The following is a 25,197-nucleotide window of genomic DNA, read 5'->3' on the forward strand; positions in this document are numbered from 1 at the left end:
ACACTCTTCTGTTTATCCTCCTCATCATAACCCAACAGTAACACTCTTCTGTTTATTCTCCTCATTATAACCCAACAGTAACACTCTTCTGTTTATTCTCCTCATTATAACCCAGCAGTAACAATCCTCTGTTTATTCTCCTCATCCTCATTATAACCCAGCAGTAACACTCTTCTGTTTATCCTCCTCATCCTCATTATAACCCAACAGTAACAATCCTCTGTTTATTCTCCTCATCCTCATTGTAACCCAGCAGTAACACTCTTCTGTTTATCCTCCTCATCCTCATTATAACCCAGCAGTAACACTCTTCTGTTTATCCTCCTCATCCTCATTATAACCCAACAGAACAGTAACACTCTTCTGTTTATTCTCCTCATTATAACCCAGCAGTAACAATCCTCTGTTTATTCTCCTCATCCTCATTATAACCCAGCAGTAACACTCTTCTGTTTATCCTCCTCATCCTCATTATAACCCAGCAGTAACACTCTTCTGTTTATCCTCCTCATCCTCATTATAACCCAACAGAACAGTAACACTCTTCTGTTTATTCTCCTCATTATAACCCAGCAGTAACAATCCTCTGTTTATTCTCCTCATCCTCATTGTAACCCAGCAGTAACACAGACAGGGTGAATACACTGTGGATGTCTTTGTTATGCATTCCAGACTAGTGCACTTTTAAAAGGTTACGCTTGGATTGATCCTATCTATCTTTCTCTCCGTTTGTCTGTTGGTACGAAGGGAAGTAGAGGAGGAGAGTGTGTGTGTGTGTGTGTGTGTGTGTGTGTGTGTGTGTGTGTGTGTGTGTGTGTGTGTGTGTGTGTGTGTGTGTGTGTGTGTGTGTGTGTGTGTGTGTGTGTCTACTTCCTCCTACGCAGCCTGAAGGACATGCTGGAACCATGCCAGGGTGTATCTACAGTACCTTCAGAATGTATTCATACCGCTTGACTTTTTTCCTACATTTTGTTGTGTTACAGCCTGAATTTCAAATGGATTAAATAGAGAATATTTGTCACTGGCCTGCACATAATACCCCATCATGACATCACAATACCCCATTGTGACATCACACTACCCCATTATGACATCACAATACCCTGTTGTGACATCACAATAAACCATTGTGACATCACAATACCCTGTAGTGACATCACAATACACCATTGTGACATCACAATACCCCCTCATGTCAAAGTGGAATTATGTTTTTAGAGATTTTATCAAATGAATTAAGAATGAAAAGCTGAAAAATATCAAAATAGTATTCAGCACCTTTATTATGTCAAGCCTAAATATGTATAAATGTGCTTAACAAGTCACATAATAAGTTGCATGGACTCACTGTGTGAAATAATTGTGTTTAACATGATTATTGAATTACTACCTCGTCTCTGTACCCCACACATACAATTATCTGTAAGGTCCCTCATCTCTGTACCCCACACATACAATTATCTGTAAGGTCCCTCATCTCTGTACCCCACACATACAATTATCTGTAAGGTCCCTCATCTCTGTACCCCACACATACAATTATCTGTAAGGTCCCTCATCTCTGTACCCCACACATACTGTAAGGTCCCTCATCTCTGTACCCCACACATACTGTAAGGTCCCTCATCTCTGTACCCCACACATACTGTAAGGTCCCTCATCTCTGTACCCCACACATACTGTAAGGTCCCTCATCTCTGTACCCCACACATACAATTATCTGTAAGGCCCCTCATCTCTGTACCCCCACACATACAATTATCTGTAAGGTCCCTCATCTCTGTACCCCACACATACTGTAAGGTCCCTCATCTCTGTACCCCACACATACAATTAATTATCTGTAAGGTCCCTCATCTCTGTACCCCTCACATACTGTAAGGTCCCTCATCTCTGTACCCCACGCATACAATTATCTGTAAGGTCCCTCATCTCTGTACCCCACACATACTGTAAGGTCCCTCATCTCTGTACCCCACACATACTGTAAGGTCCCTCATCTCTGTACCCCACACATACAATTATCTGTAAGGTCCCTCATCTCTGTACCCCACACATACAATTATCTGTAAGGTCCCTCATCTCTGTACCCCACACATACAATTATCTGTAAGGTCCCTCATCTCTGTACCCCACACATACTGTAAGGTCCCTCATCTCTGTACCCCACACATACAATTATCTGTAAGGTCCCTCATCTCTGTACCCCTCACATACTGTAAGGTCCCTCATCTCTGTACCCCACACATACTGTAAGGTCCCTCATCTCTGTACCCCACACATACTGTAAGGTCCTTCATCTCTGTACCCCACACATACAATTATCTGTAAGGTCCCTCATCTCTGTACCCCACACATACAATTATCTGTAAGGTCCCTCATCTCTGTACCCCACACATACAATTATCTGTAAGGTCCCTCATCTCTGTACCCCACACATACTGTAAGGTCCCTCATCTCTGTACCCCACACATACAATTATCTGTAAGGTTCTTCAGACGAGAAGTGAATTTCAAACACAGATTCAACCACAAAGACCAGGGTGGTTTTCCAATGCTTCGCAAATGGCACCTATTGGCAGATGGATAAAAAATTAAATAATTAAATAACAGACATTGAATATCCCTCTGAGCATGGAACAGTTATTCATTACATATTGGATGGTGTCACTACAGAGATACAGGAGTCCGGAGAGGAAGGAAACCGCTCAGGGATTTCACCATGAGGTCAATGGTGACTTTGAAGTTGAATGGCTGAGAAAGGAGGAAACTGAGGATGGATTAACAACATTGTAGTTACTCCACAATAACAACCTAATTGACAGAGTGAACAGAAGGAATCTTGTACAGAATATAAAATATTCTAAATCATACATCCTGTTTGCAACCAGGCACTAAAGTAATAAGATGTGGCAAATCCAATACAACACATCTCTGAGGACCACTCTCCATATTGTCAAGCATAATGGTAGCTGCATCATGTTAGGGGTATGCATCATGTTATGCTTGTAATCGTTAAGGACTGGGGAATTTTTCAGGATAAAAAAAAATAAACAGAATGGAGTTAAGCACAGGAAAAATCCTAGAGGAAAACATAGTTCAGTCTGCTCCCCACCAGACACTGGGAGATGAATTTATCTTTCAGCAGGACAATAACCTAAAACACAAGGACACATCTACACTGGAGTTACTTACCAAGAAGACAGTGAATGTTCCTGAGTGGCAGAGTTACAGTTTAGACTGAAATATGACCTGAAAATGGTTGACCTGAAAACCAATGTGACAGCTTGAAGAATTTTGTAAAGAATAAATGGCCAAATATTACAGAATCCAGGTGTGGAAAGCTCTTAGAGAATTACCCAGAATGACTCACAGCTCTTAGAGAATTACCCAGAATGACTCACAGCTCTTAGAGAATTACCCAGAATGACTCACAGCTCTTAGAGAATTACCCAGAATGACTCACAGCTCTTAGAGAATTACCCAGAATGACTCACAGCTCTTAGAGAATTACCCAGAATGACTCACAGCTCTTAGAGAATTACCCAGAATGACTCACAGCTCTTAGAGACTTACCCAGAATGACTCACAGCTGTAATCACTGCCAAAGGTGATTCTATAAAGTATTGACTCAGGGGTGTGAATACTTATGTAAATTAGATATTTCTGTATTTCAATTTCAATACAGTTGTAAACATTTCTAAAAACATGTTTTGAGTTTGTCATTATAAGGGACTGTGTGTAGACGGGAGAGAGAAACAATCTATTTCATCCATTTTGAATACTTTCTGAAGGCACTGTAATTACCTTGATGGAAAAACAAACACCTCTCGAATCGGCCAAACATGACACACACACACAGACACCCACACACAGACACAGACACCCACACACAGACACCCACACACAGACACAGACACCCACACACAGACACCCACATACAGACACAGACACCCACACACAGACACCCACATACAGACACCCACACACAGACACCCACACACAGACACCCACACACAGACACAGACACCCACACACAGACACCCACACACAGACACCCACACACAGACACCCACATACAGACACCCACACACAGACACAGACACCACACACACCCACACACAGACACCCACACAGACACCCACACACAGACACCCACACACAGACACCCACACACAGACACAGACACCCACACACAGACACCCACACACAGACACCCACACACAGACACCCACACACAGACACACATCCACACAGACACACCCAGCCACACACAGACACACCCACCCACACACAGACACATCCACACAGACACACCCACCCACACACAGACACATCCACACAGACACCCACACACAGACACCCACACACAGACACACCCACCCACACACAGACACATCCACACACAGACACATCCACACAGACACACCCACCCACACACAGACACACCCCACCCACACACAGACACATCCACACAGACACACCCACCCACACACATACACTAGCATTCAAAAGTTTGAGGTCATCATGGAATATCCTCGTTTTTGAAAGAAAAACACATTTTTTTGTCCATTAAAATAACATAAAATTGATCAGGAATACAGTGTAGACATTGTTAATGTTGTAAATGACTATTGTAGCTGGAAACGGCATATTTTTTATGGAATATCTACATAGGCATACAGATGCCCATTATCAGCAGCCATCACTCCTTTGTTCCAATGACACGTTGTGTTGGCTAATCCAAGTTTATCATTTTAAAAGGCTAGTTGATAATTAGAAAACACTTTTGCAACTATGTTAGCGCAGCTGAAAACTGTGGTTCTGATTAAACAAGCGATGAAACTGGCCTCCTTTAGACTAGTTGAGTATCTGGAGCATCAGCATTTGTGGGTTCGATTACAGGCTCAAAATTGCCAGAAAAAATACTTTCTTCTGAAACTCGTCAGTCTATTCTTGTTCTGAGAAATGAAGGCTATTCCATGTGAGAAATTGCCAAAAAATTGAAGATCGTGAACAACGCTGTGTACAACTCCCTTCACAGAACAGAGCAAACTGGCCCTAACCAGAATAGAAAGATGAGTGGGAGGACCGGGTGCACAACTGAGCAAGAGGACAACTACATTAGAGTGTCAAGTTTGAGAAACAGACGGCTCACAAGTCCTCAACTGGCAGCTTCATAAAATAGTACCCGCAAAACACCAGTCTCAACATCAACAGTGAAGAGGCGACTCCGGGATGCTGGCCTTCTAGGCAGAGTTCCTCTGTCCATTGTCTGTGTTCTTTTGCCCATCTAAATATTTTATTTTTATTGGCCAGTCTGAGAAAAAGCTTTTTCTTTACAACTTTGCCTAGAAGGCCAGCATCCCGGAGTCGCCTCTGCACTGTTGACGTTGAGACCGGTGTTTTTTGAAGGTTCAGCCAAGCTCAAGGTACTAAACGATATCATAACCAACATCGATAAAAGACAGCACTGTGCAGCCGTCTTCATCGACATGGCCAAGGCTTTCAACTCTGTCAGTCACCTTATTCTTATCAGCAGACTCAATAGCCTTGGTTTCTCAAATGACTGCCTCGCCTGGTTCACCAACTACTTCTCTGATAGAGTTCAGTGTGTCAAATCGGAGGGCCTGTTGTCCAGACCTCTGGCAGTCTCTTATGGGGGCACTACAGGGTTCAATTCTCGGGCCGACTCTTTTCTCTGTATATAACAACGATGTCGCTCTTGCTGCTGGTTATTCTCTGATCCACCTCTACGCAGACGACACCATTCTGTATACTTCTGGCCCTTCTTTGGACACTGTGTTTACAACCCTCCAGGCAAGCTTCAATGCCATACAACTCTCCTTCCGTGGCCTCCAACTGCTCTTAAATGCAAGTAAATCTAAATGCATGCTCTTCAACCGATCGCTACCTGCACCTACCCGCCTGTCCAACATCACTACTCTGGACGGCTCTGACTTAGAAGATGTGGACAACTACAAATACTTAGGTGTCTGGTTAGACTGTAAACTCTCCTTCCAGACTCATGTCAAACATCTCCAATCCAAAATCAAATCTAGATCGGCTTTCTATTTCGCAACAAAGCCTTCTTCACTCACGCCGCCAAACTTACCCTAGTAAAACTGACTATCCTACCGATCCTCGGCGATGTCATCTACAAAATAGCTTCCAACACTCTACTCAGCAAACCGGATGCAGACTTTCACAGTGCCATCAGTTTTGTTACCAAAGCCCCTTATACCACCCACCACTGCGACCTGTACGCTCTCGTTGGCTGGCCCTCGCTTCATACTCGTCGCCAAACCCACTGGCTCCAGGCCATCTATAAGTCTATGCTAGGTAAAGTTCCGCCATATCTCAGCTCACTGGTCACGATAACAACAACCACGCGTAGCACGTGCACTAGCAGGTATATCTCACTGGTCATCCCCAAAGCCAACACCTCCTTTGGCCGCCTTTCCGTCCAGTTCTCTGCTGCCAGTGACTGGAACGAATTGCAAAAATCACTGAAGCTGGAGACTAACACGGAACCCAAACCAGGCTGCGCGCGTACGTCATCATGCGCTATCGTGCATTTATTTTGTCACACCAATCGCGATCACGACACGTAGGTTAAAATATCACCTCAGAAACATTAATTTGGGGACAGGTCGAAAAGCATTAAACATTTATGGCAATTTAGCTACTTAGCTTGCACTTGCTAGCAAATGTGTCATATTTAGCTAGCTTGCTGTTGCTAGCTAATTTGTCCTGGGATATAAACATCAAGTTGTTATTTTACCTGAAATGCACAACGTCCTCTAGTCCGACAATTAATCCACACATACAACGGTCAACCGAATGGTTTCTAGCCATCTCTCCTCCTTCCCGGCTTTCTCATCTTTGAACTTATATGGTGATTGTCATCTACACTTTCATAGTATTACCACGACAACCTGCAAAACAGTTCGTCTTTAATCACCCACGTGGGTATAACCAATGAGATGGCGGCACGTGGGTACCTGCTTCTATAAACCAATGAGGAGATGGTAGAGGCAGGACTTTCAGCGCGATCTGCATCAGAAATAGAAAGGAGTTCTATTTTAGCCCTTGGCATCGCAGACGGCCGTTGGCGCGCGTGAGCAGTGTGGGTGCAATAATTGAATAAAATGGATTTCTACATTTATTTTGCGATGCTCGCGCACCCGACGTGTCCGGTCTGGTCAGCATGTTACCTTTCCCTAACTTTAAACATCAGCTATCTGAGCAGCTAACCGATCGGTGCAGCTGTAAATAGTCCATCTGTAAATAGCCCACCCAATCTACCTACCTCATCCCCATATTGTTTTTATTTACTTTTCTGCTCTTTTGCACACCAGTATCACTACTTACACCATCATCTGCTCATCATCATCTGCTCATCTATCACTTCAGTGTTAATCTGCTAAATTGTAATTACTTTGCTACTATGGCCTATTTATTGCCTACCTTCTCCTACCTTGCACTCACTGTATATAGACTTGCTTTATTTTCTACTGTATTATTGACTGTACGCTTGTTTATTCCATGCGTAACTCTGTGTTGTTGTTTGTGTCGCACTCTGTCACCTCTGTGGCCTATTTATTGCCTACCTCCCTACTCTTCTACATTTGCACACACTGTACATAGATTTTTCTATTTTTTATTTATTTTGTGTTGTTGACTGTACGTTTGTTTATGAGTAACTCTGTGTTGTTGTTTGTGTCGCACTGCTTTACTTTATCTTGGCCAGGTCACAGTTGTAAATGAGAACTTGTTCTCAACTGGCCTACCTGGTTAAATAAAGGTGTTCTCAACTAGCCTACCTGGTTAAATAAAGGTGTTCTCAACTAGCCTACCTGGTTAAATAAAGGTGTTCTCAACTAGCCTACCTGGTTAAATAAAGGTGTTCTCAACTAGCCTACCTGGTTAAATAAAGGTGTTCTCAACTAGCCTACCTGGTTAAATAAAGGTGTTCTCAACTAGCCTACCTGGTTATATAAAGGTGAAAATCAGGGGAGAGGAGAAAGGAGAGGAGAAAGAAGGGGAGAGGAGAAAGGAGAGGAGAGGACAAAGGAGGGGAGAGGACAAAGAAGGGGAGAGGAGAAAGGAGAGGAGAGGAGAAAGGAGAGGAGAAAGGAGAGGAGAAAGGAGAGGAGAGGAGAAAGGAGAGGAGAAAGGAGAGGAGAGGAGAAAGAAGGGGAGAGGAGAAAGGAGAGGAGAGGAGAAAGGAGGTGAGAGGAGAAAGGAGAGGAGAGGAGAAAGGAGAGGAGAGGAGAAAGGAGAGGAGAAAGGAGAGGAGAGGAGAAAGAAGGGGAGAGGAGAAAGGAGAGGAGAGGAGAAAGGAGGGGAGAAAGGAGGGGAGAGGAGAAAGGAGGGGAGAGGACAAAGGAGAGGAGAGGAGAAAGGAGAGGAGAGGAGAAAGGAGATGAGAGGAGAAAGAAGGGGGAGGAGAAAGAAGGGGAGAGGAGAAAGGAGAGGAGAGGAGAAAGGAGAGGAGAAAGGAGGGGGAGAGGAGAAAGGAGGGGAGAGGAGAAAGGAGGGGAGAGGAGAAAGAAGGGGAGAGGAGAAAGGAGAGGAGAGGAGAAAGGAGAGGAGAAAGGAGGGGAGAGGAGAAAGGAGAGGAGAGGAGAAAGGAGGGGAGAGGAGAAAGGAGGGGAGAGGAGAAAGGAGGGGAGAGGAGAAAGAAGGGGAGAGGAGAAAGGAGAGGAGAGGAGAAAGAAGGGGAGAGGAGAAAGGAGAGGAGAGGAGAAAGAAGGGGAGAGGAGAAAGGAGAGGAGAAAGGAGGGGAGAGGAGAAAGGAGGGGAGAGGAGAAAGGAGAGGAGAAAGGAGAGGAGAGGAGAAAGGAGGGGAGAAAGGAGGGGAGAGGAGAAAGGAGGGGAGAGGAGAAAGGAGAGGAGAGGAGAAAGGAGAGGAGAAAGGAGAGGAGAGGAGAAAGGAGGGGAGAAAGGAGGGGAGAGGAGAAAGGAGGAGAGAGGAGAAAGAAGGGGAGAGGAGAAAGGAGGGGAGAGGAGAAAGGAGAGGAGAGGAGAAAGGAGGGGAGAGGAGAAAGGAGGGGAGAGGAGAAAGGAGAAAGGAGAGAAGAGGAGAAAGGAGGGGAGAGGAGAAAGGAGAGGAGAGGAGAAAGGAGGGGAGAGGACAAAGGAGAGGAGAAAGGAGAGGAGAGGAGAAAGGAGATGAGAGGAGAAAGAAGGGGAGAGGAGAGGAGAAAGAAGGGGAGAGGAGAAAGGAGAGGAGGAGAAAGGAGAGGAGAAAGGAGGGGAGAGGAGAAAGGAGGGGAGAGGAGAAAGAAGGGGAGAGGAGAAAGGAGAGGAGAGGAGAAAGGAGAGGAGAAAGGAGGGGAGAGGAGAAAGGAGAGGAGAGGAGAAAGGAGAGGAGAGGAGAAAGGAGGGGAGAGGAGAAAGGAGGGGAGAGGAGAAAGAAGGGGAGAGGAGAAAGGAGAGGAGAGGAGAAAGGAGAGGAGAGGAGAAAGGAGGGGAGAGGAGAAAGGAGAGGAGAAAGGAGAGGAGAAAGGAGAGGAGAAAGGAGGGGAGAAAGGAGGGGAGAGGAGAAAGGAGGAGAGAGGAGAAAGAAGGGGAGAGGAGAAAGGAGGGGAGAGGAGAAAGGAAAGGAGAGGAGAAAGGAGAGGAGAGGAGAAAGAAGGGGAGAGGAGAAAGGAGGGGAGAGGAGAAAGGAGAGGAGAGGAGAAAGAAGGGGAGAGGAGAAAGGAGAGGAGAGGAGAAAGAAGGGGAGAGGAGAAAGGAGAGGAGAGGAGAAAGGAGAGGAGAGGAGAAAGAATGGGAGAGGAGAAAGGAGAGGAGAGGAGAAAGGAGGGGGGGAGAGGAGAAAGGAGGGGAGAGGAGAAAGGAGGGGAGAGGAGAAAGGAAAGGAGAGGAGAAAGGAGGGGAGAGGAGAAAGGAGATGAGAGGAGAAAGAAGGGGAGAGGAGAAAGGAGGGGAGAAAGGAGGGGAGAGGAGAAAGGAGGGGAGAGGAGAAAGGAGGGGAGAGGAGAAAGGAGAGGAGGGGGAGAAAGGAGAGGAGAGGAGAAAGGAGGGGAGAGGAGAAAGGAGGGGAGAGGAGAAAGGAAAGGAGGGGAGAGGAGAAAGGAGGGGAGAGGAGAAAGGAGAGGAGGGGAGAAAGGAGAGGAGAGGAGAAAGGAAAGGAGAGGAGAAAGGAGAGGAGAGGAGAAAGGAAAGGAGGGGAGAGGACAAAGGAGAGGAAGGGAGAGAACTAATTCCCGCACTTGACTTTTTCCCCCCTACCAGCTCTGACATTGCTGATAGCTTCTTTATTGATGAAAAATGTACTTACTATAACATGTGGTTGTCCCATCTAGCTATCTTAAGAAGAATGCACTCACTGTAAGTCTCTCTGAATAAGAGTATCTGCTAAATGTCTAACATGTCAATGTAAAATGAGAGGATATAGAACCAAAAAACGTTCAACAGACAGTGTGAAAATAAAGTCCCTGGTTTTGATAGACAGAGGTGGAAAAACGGTTTGGCTGCAGCTGTTCAGACAGAGAGAGAGACTTCCTGTGGGGGGGATGAGGTTACGCTGAGTTATTCAGAAAAACAAAAACATGACATTGCTGTTTAGGTGAGGACATAAATGACCAATGAAGAGACGTAGCGATGAACGGAGGGAAATGTGAACGGCTGGACCTTACCTCGCACGTAGAGATTGGCTGGGGCTGCGTAGCGCGTTCCTGCGTTGTTCATGGCAACACACTCATACTTCCCCTGGTCTGACTCCTCACTGTTCTCAATCTGTAGGGCTCCTGCAGGGGTTAAACACACAGTTACCATCTGGGACATGGCGAGAGAAGGGTCTCCATAATACTCAAGAGTAACGGAATGAGTTGGGAGTGTTTTCTAAGTATTATGCTAGTGTGGGCATTGAACAATCATTTTGCCTTCATTTTATACAATTGTTTGATAACCTTAGGATGTGCTGTTTTTTTCTCTCATTATAGACCATTTCAGGATTACACACCATGTAGTAAATCTAACAGGGTTTATTCAGGACTAAACCATCTAGTAAATCTAACAGGGTTTATTCAGGACTAAACCATCTAGTAAATCTAACAGGGTTTATTCAGGACTAAACCATCTAGTAAATCTAACTGGGTTTAATCAGGACTAAACCATCTAGTAAATCTAAATCAAATCAAATTTGATTTGATTTGATTTGAGTAAATCTAACAGGGTTTATTCAGGACTACACCATCTAGTACATCTAACAGGGTTTAATCAGGACTAAACCATCTAGTACATCTAACAGGGTTTATTCAGGACTAAACCATCTAGTAAATCTAACAGGGTTTAATCAGGACTAAACCATCTAGTAAATCTAACAGGGTTTATTCAGGACGAAACCATCTAGTAAATCTAACAGGTTTTAATCAGGACTAAACCATCTAGTAAATCTAACAGGGTTTATTCAGGACTAAACCATCTAGTAAATCTAACAGGTTTTAATCAGGACTAAACCATCTAGTAAATCTAACAGGGTTTAATCAGGACTACACCATCTAGTAAATCTAACAGGGTTTAATCAGGACTAAACCATCTAGTAAATCTAACAGGGTTTATTCAGGACTAAACCATCTAGTAAATCTAACAGGGTTTCTGATAGGGGTTGACCAGAAGAAAGAAAAGGTTCAGATTACCTTCATTCTTAAACTGTTTGACAACCTTAGATCAACGACCCCTGACCATCTCGTTTTTCATCACATGACCAAAACAGACGTATGAACCATCTGGTACGACTAAGTGTATTTTCTCTTCTGTAGACTTCCTGAGGTTTTTCATCACTTCATAAGAAATAACATTATAATTATCTCTACAGAGCCTCGACAGAGAGCATCACAGTCAAACACCTCTCTCTCTCTCTCTCTACGGTATGCATGATAAAGTGTTACTAATAGGGCGCTAGTTGTTATATAACAATTTGCCTACGACGACACATCAGCATTTAGCTGATTTTGCTGGTTTAAGAGCGTTGTGAGCTGTGTCCCACAAATCAACATATTTAACTCTCTCTGTCTGGCCCTGTCAGGAAAAACAGCTGGCGAGACACTCTTGTCGAGTCCATGTCTCAGAGGTCAATGAATCACCCCAAGACGTCATATTCACGTCTAGTTATGCCTTTTCTGCCTAAGAAAACTACTGACATGAAAAGAAAAAAAAAACACAGAAAGTTCATAAAGGACTCTTGCTCTGCTTTATATCCAGATAACGGTCGCTACGGCGACAGTCGCCAGTCTAGCAACGCTAGACTGAATAACTACTGAGCTCCAATCAAACCCAGGTTCCACCTGAGCTCCAATCAAACCCAGGTTCCATCTGAGCTCCAATCAAACCCAGGTTCAATCTGAGCTCCAATCAAACCCAGGTTCCACCTGAGCTCCAATCAAACCCAGGTTCCACCTGAGCTCCAATCAAACCCAGGTTCCATCTGAGCTCCAATCAAACCCAGGTTCAATCTGAGCTCCAATCAAACCCAGGTTCCACCTGAGCTCCAATCAAACCCAGGTTCCACCTGAGCTCCAATCAAACCCAGGTTCCACCTGAGCTCCAATCAAACCCAGGTTACACCTGAGCTCCAATCAAACCCAGGTTCCACCTGAGCTCCAATCAAACCCAGGTTCCACCTGAGCTCCAATCAAACCCAGGTTCCACCTGAGCTCCAATCAAACCCAGGTTCCACCTGAGCTCCAATCAAACCCAGGTTCCACCTGAGCTCCAATCAAACCCAGGTTCCACCTGAGCTCCAATCAAACCCAGGTTCCACCTGAGCTCCAATCAAACCCAGGTTCCACCTGAGCTCCAATCAAACCCAGGTTCCACCTGAGCTCCAATCAAACCCAGGTTCCACCTGAGCTCCAATCAAACCCAGGTTCAATCTGAGCTCCAATCAAACCCAGGTTCAATCTGAGCTCCAATCAAACCCAGGTTCAATCTGAGCTCCAATCAAACCCAGGTTCAATCTGAGCTCCAATCAAACCCAGGTTCAATCTGAGCTCCAATCAAACCCAGGTTCCACCTGAGCTCCAATCAAACCCAGGTTCAATCTGATCTCCAATCAAACCCAGGTTCAATCTGATCTCCAATCAAACCCAGGTTCAATCTGAGCTCCAATAAAACCCAGGTTCAATCTGAGCTCCAATCAAACCCAGGTTCAATCTGAGCTCCAATCAAACCCAGGTTCCACCTGACCTCCAATCAAACCCAGGTTCAATCTGAGCTCCAATCAAACCCAGGTTCAATCTGAGCTCCAATCAAACCCAGGTTCCACCTGAGCTCCAATCAAACCCAGGTTCCACCTGAGCTCCAATCAAACCCAGGTTCAATCTGAGCTCCAATCAAACCCAGGTTCAATCTGAGCTCCAATCAAACCCAGGTTCCACCTGAGCTCCAATCAAACCCAGGTTCCACCTGAGCTCCAATCAAACCCAGGTTCAATCTGAGCTCCAATCAAACCCAGGTTCCACCTGAGCTCCAATCAAACCCAGGTTCCACCTGAGCTCCAATCAAACCCAGGTTCAATCTGAGTAGTTACAGTGGATACCACAAAATTGGGGAGAAACAGGGTAAAATAAAAATAAATATATACTGACTTCCTGGCTATCCATCACCACCGGGACTCGGCGTAAGTCCTAAAATGGCCCCCTATTCCATATATAGCGCAAAATGTACCGTACAGTAGTCCTCTATTCAAAAGAAATGCACTTTGTAGGGAATAGGGTCAACTTTGGGACGTAGTCTCCATCTCAGAAAGTTAAAGTGCTTCTGCCACATGGCTCTAACTACTGTAGTATGTAGACACACCGGTAGCAGCTCAGGTAGCAGCCCAGGGAGCAGCCCAGGTAGCAGCCCAGGTAGCAGCCCAGGTAGAAGCCCAGGTAGTAGCCCAGGTAGTAGCCCAGGTAGCAGCCCAGGTAGCAGCCCAGGTAGCAGTAACTAGTTGTGTTGTACTGACTATACTTATTCAGCTGAGATGACGATGATAGTAGCTAGCTATGTTGTACTGACTATACTTATTCAGCTGAGATGATGATGATGACAGTAACTAGCTGTGTTGTACTGACTATACTTATTCAGCTGAGATGATGATGATGACAGTAACTAGCTGTGTTGTACTGACTATACTATTCTTTCGAGGACAGGAAGATCTCTGTTGGGCAACATGACCAGCATCTACGACCAACCTACCGAAGCGCAGCTCGAGAGTAAATATTTATTGCATTTTCCGTTTCCAAATGGGCGGTAATTTAGAATGCATAAGATACTGTATTTACGATAGCACAGCTTCTCCCTTTGTTCCTCAGTCTTCCCGCTCTTTCACTCAAACCCAACCCCCTCCCTTTGTGTAGCTAGCCGTCATGTCTGCTCCGTCCACCAGGGACGTTTTCTTTATGATATAATTTGCATTCTGTGTATATGTAATTATGTGTGATTAGTTAGGTATTTAGTAAAAAAAATATTAAACCCAATTTTGTATTGCTGATTCAACTTGTTAGCCAAGGTTTGTGAAGATAACGCAAGAATTTACAACTTTCAGGTGAAACTGAATTAAGGTGACGATTAATATTGACTGCGATTTATGGAAAATATTACTAGGTCTTTAAGAATTTATTCGGAAGATAACAGCTCTAAAAACACTATTTCGTGGTGCCCCCAGACTTTCTAGTTAATTCCAATTACATGATTAGCTCAATCAGGTAATATGAATTACAGAGAAAGGATTTTATAGAATAGCATGTCATATCACTTAATCCGGCATAGACAATGACACGACAACAGCTAGTCACTGTCATCGTCATCTCAGAGGAACAGGAAGTAGAAGAGGAAGAGAAAAACAAAGGCAGATAGAGTTCTGTTCAGTTCTGCTGAATTACAGTGTTTCACCACTTTAGGAGAAGGCTGATATTTTTTGGCTGATTACCATAGCAATAGAATAGCAGTGGCAGCAGACAGACTTACCTGAATGTCATGCTAGAATAATAAATATGTCTCCACATATTTATATCCATACTTCAATGACACGTAACAACATGCTGTTGTTTCAGAGCTCAGTACTAGCGAGACATGTCATAATACCCTGTTTAAACCCAAGGTAATAATCTACAGAATAATACTGTAAGAATTGATGTAACACCAGACAGCATACAGGTTGCAGACGGTGACAAACAATGAGCTTTACAATGTCAGGACACATTGTGGATAACAGACATGTATTATATGGGATGAATGTACCAAACGGGTTCAGTATCAAGCAAGTGTGTGTGTGTGTGTGTGTGTGTGTGTGTGTGTGTGTGTGTGTGTGTGTGTGTGTGTGTGTGTGTGTGTGTGTGTGTGTGTGTGTGTGTGTGTGTGTGTGTGTGTGTGTGTGTGTGTGTGTGTGTGTGTGTGTGTGTGTTGGTGACACCAACTAATAGAGGTTATGACAACGTCAGTGATCCTTCAAATCTGTCACAATCGCTCAGTCATGTACCTGCATACTGATGTATCTATTGTCAATCTCTCCTCCTGAATCAGCTCAGTCATGTACCTGCATACTGATGTATCTATTGTCAATCTGCATCTCCTCCTGAATCAGCTCAGTCATGTACCTGCATACTGATGTATCTATTGTCAATCTGCATCTCCTCCTGAATCAGCTCAGTCATGTACCTGCATACTGATGTATCTATTGTCAATCTGCATCTCCTCCTGATTCAGCTCAGTCATGTACCTGCATACTGATGTATCTATTGTCAATCTGCATCTCCTCCTGAATCAGCTCAGTCATGTACCTGCATACTGATGTATCTATTGTCAATCTGCATCTCCTCCTGAATCAGCTCAGTCATGTACCTGCATACTGATGTATCTATTGTCAATCTGCATCTCCTCCTGAATCAGCTCAGTCATGTACCTGCATACTGATGTATCTATTGTCAATCTGCATCTCCTCCTGAATCAGCTCAGTCATGTACCTGCATACTGATGTATCTATTGTCAATCTGCATCTCCTCCTGAATCAGCTCAGTCATGTACCTGCATACTGATGTATCTATTGTCAATCTGCATCTCCTCCTGATTCAGCTCAGTCATGTACCTGCATACTGATGTATCTATTGTCAATCTGCATCTCCTCCTGAATCAGCTCAGTCATGTACCTGCATACTGATGTATCTATTGTCAATCTGCATCTCCTCCAGAGACCAACCCCCATGGCATCATCTCCAGAGACCAACCCCCATGGCATCATCTGGCCCAGAGACCAACCCTCCTGGCATCATCTTAAGAGACCAACCCCCATGGCATCATCTCGCCCAGAGACCAACCCTCCTGGCATCATCTTCAGAGACCAACCCCCATGGCATCATCTCACCCAGAGACCAACCCCCATGGCATCATCTCACCCAGAGACCAACCCTCCTGGCATCATCTTCAGAGACCAACCCCCATGGCATCATCTCACCCAGAGACCAACCCCCATGGCATCTCCTCCAGAGACCAACCCCCATGGCATCATCTCACCCAGAGACCAACCCCCATGGCATCATCTCACCCAGAGACCAACCCTCCTGGCATCATCTTCAGAGACCAACCCCCATGGCATCATCTCACCCAGAGACCAACCCCCATGGCATCATCTCACCCAGAGACCAACCCTCCTGGCATCATCTTCAGAGACCAACCCCCATGGCATCATCTCACCCAGAGACCAACCCCCATGGCATCTCCTCCAGAGACCAACCCCCATGGCATCATCTCGCCCAGAGACCAACCCCCATGGCATCATCTTAAGAGACCAACCCCCATGGCATCATCTCGCCCAGAGACCAACCCTCATGGCATCATCTCCCCCAGAGACCAACCCCCATGGCATCATCTCCAGAGACCAACCCCCATGGCATCTCCTCCAGAGACCAACCCCCATGGCATCTCCTCCAGAGACCAACCCCCATGGCATCATCTCCAGAGACCAACCCCCATGGCATCATCTTCAGAGACCAACCCCCATGGCATCTCCTCCAGAGACCAACCTCTCAGATAGCAGGATATTTACATCTTTCAACAGCCTCTGTCTGGCAAGCGATACTATCAGGACATAGGGTAGCCTTTCAGGACCCTGATTCAAAGTGCTGTTAATGCATTGTTCTGTGCTATTCAGCTACCCTCAGACATCTACCATCAGACAGCCACCATTACCACTAGAGATCAACTGAAACGCTACTTCCACTCCAGGAAGAGAGGACAATTTCAATCAGAGGGCTGTTGTGCTTGTATGCAAATCAAGTCATTTACATTTTATTCAGGCAAAGTCGTCCATTGATACCATATATAGGCCTATATCCCCCAGGGACAGAGACTGGCCTGTACTTACAGTAACACCCCTCTCCTACAGCTAGGGACAGAGACTGGCCTGTACTTACAGTAACACCCCTCTCCTACAGCTAGGAATAGAGACTGGCCTGTACTTACAGTAACACCCCTCTCCTACAGCTAGGGACAGAGACTGGCCTGTACTTACAGTAACACCTCTCTCCTACAGCTGGGAATAGAGACTGACCTGTACTTACAGTAACACCCCTCTCCTACAGCTAGGGACAGAGACTGGCCTGTACTTACAGTAACACCCCTCTCCTACAGCTAGGGACAGAGACTGGGGAGGGAGTTTGGTCTCTAGTGATTATAAATCCACGGGGTTTATATTTGAACTAAAAACCAAGAACGTGTGTAGAAGCTTATGCACAAGGTAGCTATCACCTTCCGTCTGCGTTGTCCAGTGTTTCCCAAAATGCATCTGGAAGTAGAGATGGGACACGGACGGGAAACAGAGAATGGACTGGACAGCGTGAAGACATTGGCAGTGGTGGTAAAGGGGCAGAGTGGAGAGGTCGAAGGTTAAGAGAGGTGGAACGAGGGAGAGAGGCTGACGGAGGTTGAGGTTGAAGTGACGGAGGGATGGAGTGACATTTTATTTATTTCCCCATCATCCTTACCTCTAATCGGTGTACCACCTAGTTGAAGGTAATTCGGAACGCAAACGAGATTGGAGAGAGAGGGAGAGAGCGAGAGTTAGTAAATAAGACAGAAAGAGAGGAGAGAAGGCAAATGAATGAAAGTAATACATGGTTAAATAGATAACCCGCAGGTCAAGACGTTAGAGGAAATAATTCAGGTTAGTAAAATAATGAAAATCTACACCAGAGTGATTGGAGAGAAAGAGATGTAAGTGTTGTGTGGGGGGTTTGAACTTGCAACCTTCCGGTTATTAGTCCAACACTCTAACCACTAGGCTACCCTGCCACCCCAGGTCAGCAGGTCAGAAGATAGCTACAGATGTCATGGCTGGGGTTATAGATAGCAAGGCTTGTTAATGTGTGTGTGTGTGTGTGTGTGTGTGTGTGTGTGTGTGTGTGTGTGTGTGTGTGTGTGTGTGTGTGTGTGTGTGTGTGTGTGTGTGTGTGTGTGTGTGTGTGTGTGTGTGTGTGTGTTACCACTAATCAGCCCTTTACACTTTTTTTTTTAAACCAAAAAGTAGGGCAGTATGTAGGGAATAGGGTGCAATTTGGGACTGAGCCACAGACTGCCTGACCGACAGAAAGACAGGACTCTGTGAAGAGAAAGGGCCTCTCACCTCAAATCAAGTGCATACTTTAACGTGAAATGCTTTACGAGCCCTTCATCCACAAAGAAGATACTAAACACAGTAAAATAACACAATACAATAACAATAAGGAGGCTATATACAAGGAGTTCCACTAGGGAGTCGGCGTACTGGGGGTATGAGGTAGTTGGGAGTCGGCGTACTGGGGGTACGAGGTAGTTGTGAGTCGGCGTACTGGGGGTACGAGGTAGTTGTGAGTCGGCGTACTGGGGGTACAAGGTAGTTGGGAGTCGGCATACTGGGGGTACAAGGTAGTTGGGAGTCGGCGTACTGGGGGTACGAGGTAGTTGTGAGTCGGTACGAGGTAGTTGGGGTGATTGCTTAAGGTAATATGTACATGTAGGTGAAAAGCAGAAGCCACCTCCTCTGTGATTTCGGGTCGCATCCCAAATGGTTCCCTATACCCTACACAATGCACTACATTTGACCAGAGCCCTATAGGTAGTAGAGCACTATATAGGGAATAGAGTGCCATTTGGGACACAGAAAATATCCTCTAAATGAGGAGAATTAAAGAGCAACTCAAAGAGCCACTAATCGTTCTAACTCTCTCTCTACGTTCTGACAGACCCAGGGTCAGCCCTTAAAGATGTTTATTTATCTAATCTTCTTAACGTTCACCTCTCCCCAATCTGATCTGGGGTTGGGTTAAAGATGTTTATTTACCTAATCTTCTTAACTTTAACCTCTCCCAAATCTGATCTGGGGTTAGGGCTAAAGCAATTGATTTATCCAGCCTTGGGAACAGAGAGAGCAGAGAGACGCACATCGATTTATTTCTTCAGTGTGTGTGTGTGTTTCCTCTCTCCCAGGCTGGATCTTGGCTGAGCCACTCCAGGCTGGATCTTGGCTGAGCCACTCCAGGCTGGATCTTAGTTGAGCCACTCCAGGCTGGATCTTGGCTGAGCCACTCCAGGCTGGATCTTGGCTGAGCCACTCCAGGCTGGATCTTGGCTGAGCCACTCCAGGCTGGATCTTGGCTGAGCCACTCCAGGCTGGATCTTGGCTGAGCCACTCCAGGCTGGATCTTGGCTGAGCCACTCCAGGCTGGATCTTGGCTGAGACACTCCAGGCTGGATCTTGGCTGAGACACTCCAGGCTGGATCTTGGCTGAGCCACTCCAGGCTGGATCTTGGCTGAGCCACTCCAGGCTGGATCTTGGCTGAGCCACTCCAGGCTGGATCTTGGCTGAGCCACTCCAGGCTGGATCTTGGCTGAGCCACTCCAGGCTGGATCTTGGCTGAGACACTCCAGGCTGGATCTTGGCTGAGACACTCCAGGCTGGATCTTGGCTGAGCCACTCCAGGTTGGATCTTGGCTGAGACACTCCAGGCTGGATCTTGGCTGAGCCACTCCAGGCTGGAATTACTGTCTCCTCTGAGGATGCTGAGACACTACCAGGCTGGATCATTTGGCTGAGCCCTCCAGGCTGGATCTTGATGAAAAAAAGACTTCAATTATTTTATTTTCTGCAGGCTGGACCACTAATTCATTTTAGCATTTTGGTATGTGGAGTTACACTCCAGGTACTGGGATCTATGGCTGCTACACACAAACAATATATATATATATATATATATATATATATATATATATACACACTACTTCAGCCACTGAATGTTCCAGGCTGGATCTTGGCTGAGCCACTCCAGGCTGAATGAGTCTCATTAAGTCTGAGACACTCCAGGCTAAGCAGGAATGATCTTAAGTCTGAGACACTCCAGGCTGGAATGGGTCTCAATAAGTCTGGCAGGAATGAGCCAGTCTGTTACAGCAGGAATGGATCATTGGCTGAGACACTCCAGGCTGGATCTTAAGTCTGAGCCACTCCAGGCTGGAAGTCTGTTTACTGTCTCCTCTGAGGATGCTAAAGTCTGGGCACACTATTTACACTGAATAGTCTCCATTACTTTTAATCAGGAAGTCTCCATTAGTCTGTTACTAGGAATGAGTGCCATTTGGGTTACGCAGGAATCCTAAGCCCAGGAATGGGTCTCATTAAGTCTGTTACCAGGAATGTCCCCCTGTTACCAGGAATGGGTCTCCATTCATGTTTCAGAAGGGCTCCATTAAGTCTGCTAAGTCCCTCTTGATGCAGGAAAAAAGGCAACTTCAATTATTTTATTTTCTGCACAGCAGGAATGGAGACCACTAATTCAGTCTTTTAGCAGGAATTTTGGTATGTGGGAGTTAGTAGCAGGAATGGGTCTCCATTTCTGTACTGCAGGAATGGGTCTCCATTCAGTCCTAAGCAAAATATTAAAATATGTACTGAATTTCCATTCAGTCTGTAAAAAGGAAGTCTCCATTCAGTCTACCAGGAATGGGTCTCCATTCAGTCACACAAACATTCATATAAGCAGGAATGGGTCTCCATTCAGTCTATATAGCAGGAATGGGTCTCCATTCAGTCTATATACAGGAATGGGTCTCCATTCAGTCTATATACATATTACTGTTCACTGAATGTTACTAAGCAGGAATGGGTCTCCAGTCTGATAAGCAGGAAACACATTCAGTCTGTTATAAGATGGAAAGTTGTATCTTGCTTCTGTTACTAAGCAGGAATGGGTCTCCATTAAGTCTGTTACTAAGCAGGAATGGGTCTCCATTAAGTCTGTTACTAAGCAGGAATGGGTCTCCATTAAGTCTGTTACTAAGCAGGAATGGGTCTCCATTAAGTCTGTTACTAAGCAGGAATGGGTCTCCATTAAGTCTGTTACTAAGCAGGAATGGGTCTCCATTCAGTCTGTTACTAAGCAGGAATGAGTCTCCATTAAGTCTGTTACTAAGCAGGAATGAGTCTCCATTAAGTCTGTTACTAAGCAGGAATGGGTCTCCATTAAGTCTGTTACTAAGCAGGAATGGGTCTCCATTCAGTCTGTTACTAAGCAGGAATGGGTCTCCATTAAGTCTGTTACTAAGCAGGAATGGGTCTCCATTAAGTCTGTAACTAAGCAGGAATGGGTCTCCATTAAGTCTGTTACTAAGCAGGAATGGGTCTCCATTAAGTCTGTTACTAAGCAGGAATGGGTCTCCATTCAGTCTGTTACTAAGCAGGAATGGGTCTCCATTAAGTCTGTTACTAAGCAGGAATGGGTCTCCATTAAGTCTGTTACTAAGCAGGAATGGGTCTCCATTCAGTCTGTTACTAAGCAGGAATGGGTCTCCATTCAGTCTGTTACTAAGCAGGAATGGGTCTCCATTCAGTCTGTTACTAAGCAGGAATGAGTCTGTTACTAAGCAGGAATGGGTCTCCATTAAGTCTGTAACTAAGCAGGAATGTGTCTCCATTCAGTCTGTAACTAAGCAGGAATGTGTCTCCATTCAGTCTGTAACTAAGCAGGAATGGGTCTCCATTCAGTCTGTTACTAAGCAGGAATGGGTCTCCATTCAGTCTGTTACTAAGCAGGAATGTGTCTTTATTAAGTCTGTTACTAAGCAGGAATGTGTCTCCATTCAGTCTGTTACTAAGCAGAAATGTGTCTTTATTAAGTGGAAAAGAGTTGCAGGGAGAGTAGACATTCTTACCTGAGCGGAGTTGTTTGATTCGTCCGTTGCTGCTGTTGATGTCTACAGGCAGGAAGTCTTTAAACCAGGTGATCTCTGGGTCAGGGTTGCCGCTGGCAGCACACAGCATGGTGGCCGTCCTGGTCTTCTCCACCACCTTAAGCTGGGGACCCATGTCTATGTTGGGGAACCCATGAGGGATCTGGTTCTCTGTAGAAGAGACAAGTAGATATAGGATTAGTGTGAATGATGGACTACAGCGGGACTTGTCCAAGCCCGTTGAGAGAACCTTCATATTTACACCCAAAAATGTAATTAGATGAGAATATCAATAAGACGTGACTTCACGTAACAATATAAACCGTAATTTTCATAGCATGTACTAACCAGAGAGAGAGAGAGATAAAGAGCAATAGTGAGTGAGTGAGAGATATAGAAGAAGCCTAGCTTTAAACAACCTGAGGAGAACAAAGCCTACATTATAGACACCCAAAAACTCCACCCAGCAAGACAAACATCAATAATGTAACCCATCACAACATTAGGATCATGAGGTAAAGCAGAGCCATGACAAATTCCTCGCTCCAGTGACAAATTAATTCTGCAGAGAGATCATTTGGGATAGTAAAATTGATGATTTTATGATTCATGATTTTCACTCCTTTAATTCCTTGAATGTTTTTTACTGATGGCTGACTGCGATGCCATTGGCCTAAAGCATAGTAAAGAGTATTATTTGGTAACGAGAAGATACTAAAACCCTTTTAAAGATCACTGATTAGTTGATTCCTCTCCTCAAGTGTGGAATTCTACGCTTTTAAATCGATGACGAGGAGTGAGCATCGCTGGGAAAGGGGTGAAGAATTGGCACATAGCTCTAGTTTGTTCCTCTTTCACAGTTCTGCTTCCTTTTTTAAAATCTGCCTCTTCATACGCTGATGGTCCCCTGAGGAAAAACATCCAGTAGCTCTATTCTCGTGGTAGTACTGAACAGTAGCTCTATTCTCGTGGTAGTACTGAACAGTAGCTCTATTCTCGTGGTAGTACTGAACAGTAGCTCTATTCTCGTGGTAGTACTGAACAGTAGCTCTATTCTCGTGGTAGTACTGAACAGTAGCTCTATTCTCGTGGTAGTACTGAACAGTAGCTCTATTCTCGTGGTAGTACTGAACAGTAGCTCTATTCTCGTGGTAGTACTGAACAGTAGCTCTATTCTCGTGGTAGTACTGAACAGTAGCTCTATTCTCGTGGTAGTACTGAACAGTAGCTCTATTCTTGTGGTAGTACTGAACAGTAGCTCTATTCTCGTGGTAGTACTGAACAGTAGCTCTATTCTTGTGGTAGTACTGAACAGTAGCTCTATTCTTGTGGTAGTACTGAACAGTAGCTCTATTCTTGTGGTAGTACTGAACAGTAGCTCTATTCTTGTGGTAGTACTGAACAGTAGCTCTATTCTTGTGGTAGTACTGAACAGTAGCTCTATTCTTGTGGTAGTACTGAACAGTAGCTCTATTCTCGTGGTAGTACTGAACAGTAGCTCTATTCTTGTGGTAGTACTGAACAGTAGCTCTATTCTCGTGGTAGTACTGAACAGTAGCTCTATTCTCGTGGTAGTACTGAACAGTAGCTCTATTCTCGTGGTAGTACTGAACAGTAGCTCTATTCTTGTGGTAGTACTGAACAGTAGCTCTATTCTCGTGGTAGTACTGAACAGTAGCTCTATTCTCGTGGTAGTACTGAACAGTAGCTCTATTCTTGTGGTAGTACTGAACAGGAGCTCTATTCTTGTGGTAGTACTGAACAGTAGCTCTATTCTCGTGGTAGTACTGAACAGTAGCTCTATTCTCATGGTAGTACTGAACAGTAGCTCTATTCTCGTGGTAGTACTGAACAGTAGCTCTATTCTTGTGGTAGTACTGAACAGTAGCTCTATTCTTGTGGTAGTACTGAACAGTAGCTCTATTCTTGTGGTAGTACTGAACAGTAGCTCTATTCTTGTGGTAGTACTGAACAGTAGCTCTATTCTCGTGGTAGTACTGAACAGTAGCTCTATTCTTGTGGTAGTACTGAACAGTAGCTCTATTCTTGTGGTAGTACTGAACAGTAGCTCTATTCTTGTGGTAGTACTGAACAGTAGCTCTATTCTTGTGGTAGTACTGAACAGTAGCTCTATTCTCGTGGTAGTACTGAACAGAAGCTCTATTCTTGTGGTAGTACTGAACAGTAGCTCTATTCTCGTGGTAGTACTGAACAGTAGCTCTATTCTCGTGGTAGTACTGAACAGTAGCTCTATTCTTGTGGTAGTACTGAACAGAAGCTTGAGGGCATTTTAGAGGAAGGGCTGTTGTTGTTAAAAAGCAGGTTTTAGACTAACTAATGTAGGTGATAACCTAGCTAATGTAGGTGGTAATCTAGCTAATGTAGGTGATAACCTAGCTAATGTAGGTGATAACCTAGCTAATGTAGGTAATAACCTAGCTAATGTAGGTGATAACCTAGCTAATGTAGGTGATAACCTAGCTAATGTAGGTGATAACCTAGCTAATGTAGGTGATAATCTAGCTAATGTAGGTGATAACCTAGCTAATGTAGGTGATAACCTAGCTAATGTAGGTGATATGCCTAGCTAATGTAGGTGATAACCTAGCTAATGTAGGTGATAACCTAGCTAATGTAGGTGATAACCTAGCTAATGTAGGTGATAACCTAGCTAATGTAGGTAATAACCTAGCTAATGTAGGTGATAACCTAGCTAATGTAGGTGATAACCTACCTAATATAGGTGATATGCCTAGCTAATGTAGGTGGTAACCTAGCTAATGTAGGTGGTAACCTAGCTAATGTAGGTGGTAATCTAGCTAATGTATATGTTAGCCTAACTAATGTAGGTGTAAGCCTAGCGAATGTAGGTGGTAATCAAGCTATTGTAGATGTTAGCCTAACTAATGTAGGTGGTAATCTAGCTAATGTATATGTTAGCCTAACTAATGTAGGTGGTAACCTAGCTAATGTAGGTTTTAGCCTAACTAATGTAGGTGGTAA

At 44.8% G+C, this 25,197-nt stretch overlaps 1 protein-coding gene and 1 long non-coding RNA gene across 5 annotated transcripts in view; one reads left to right on the top strand and one right to left on the bottom strand.

Moving 5' to 3' along the window:
- Positions 1-25,197, bottom strand: part of LOC118402472 (receptor-type tyrosine-protein phosphatase F) — a 359,072-nt gene that overhangs the window by 191,567 nt on the left and 142,308 nt on the right. Inside the window, exons 5-6 of the mRNA XM_052476034.1 lie at positions 22,177-22,365; positions 10,649-10,759 (exon numbers count right to left, since the gene is read on the bottom strand). Coding sequence (XP_052331994.1) covers positions 10,649-10,759; positions 22,177-22,365 — 300 coding nt within the window. The remainder of the gene's footprint in view (positions 1-10,648; positions 10,760-22,176; positions 22,366-25,197) is intronic.
- LOC127910910 (uncharacterized) lies at positions 767-3,958 on the top strand. Of its 4 annotated transcripts, none has more exons than XR_008076714.1 (3): positions 767-1,686; positions 1,924-2,148; positions 2,415-3,958. It is a non-coding gene; the product is annotated as an uncharacterized LOC127910910 (long non-coding RNA). The 4 variants fall into 4 exon arrangements; XR_008076717.1 differs by having other exon boundaries at positions 1,924-2,114; positions 2,333-3,958; XR_008076716.1 differs by having other exon boundaries at positions 767-1,652.

The sequence above is a fragment of the Oncorhynchus keta genome, chromosome 23 (genome assembly GCF_023373465.1).
Source record: "Oncorhynchus keta strain PuntledgeMale-10-30-2019 chromosome 23, Oket_V2, whole genome shotgun sequence".
NCBI lineage: Eukaryota > Metazoa > Chordata > Actinopteri > Salmoniformes > Salmonidae > Oncorhynchus > Oncorhynchus keta.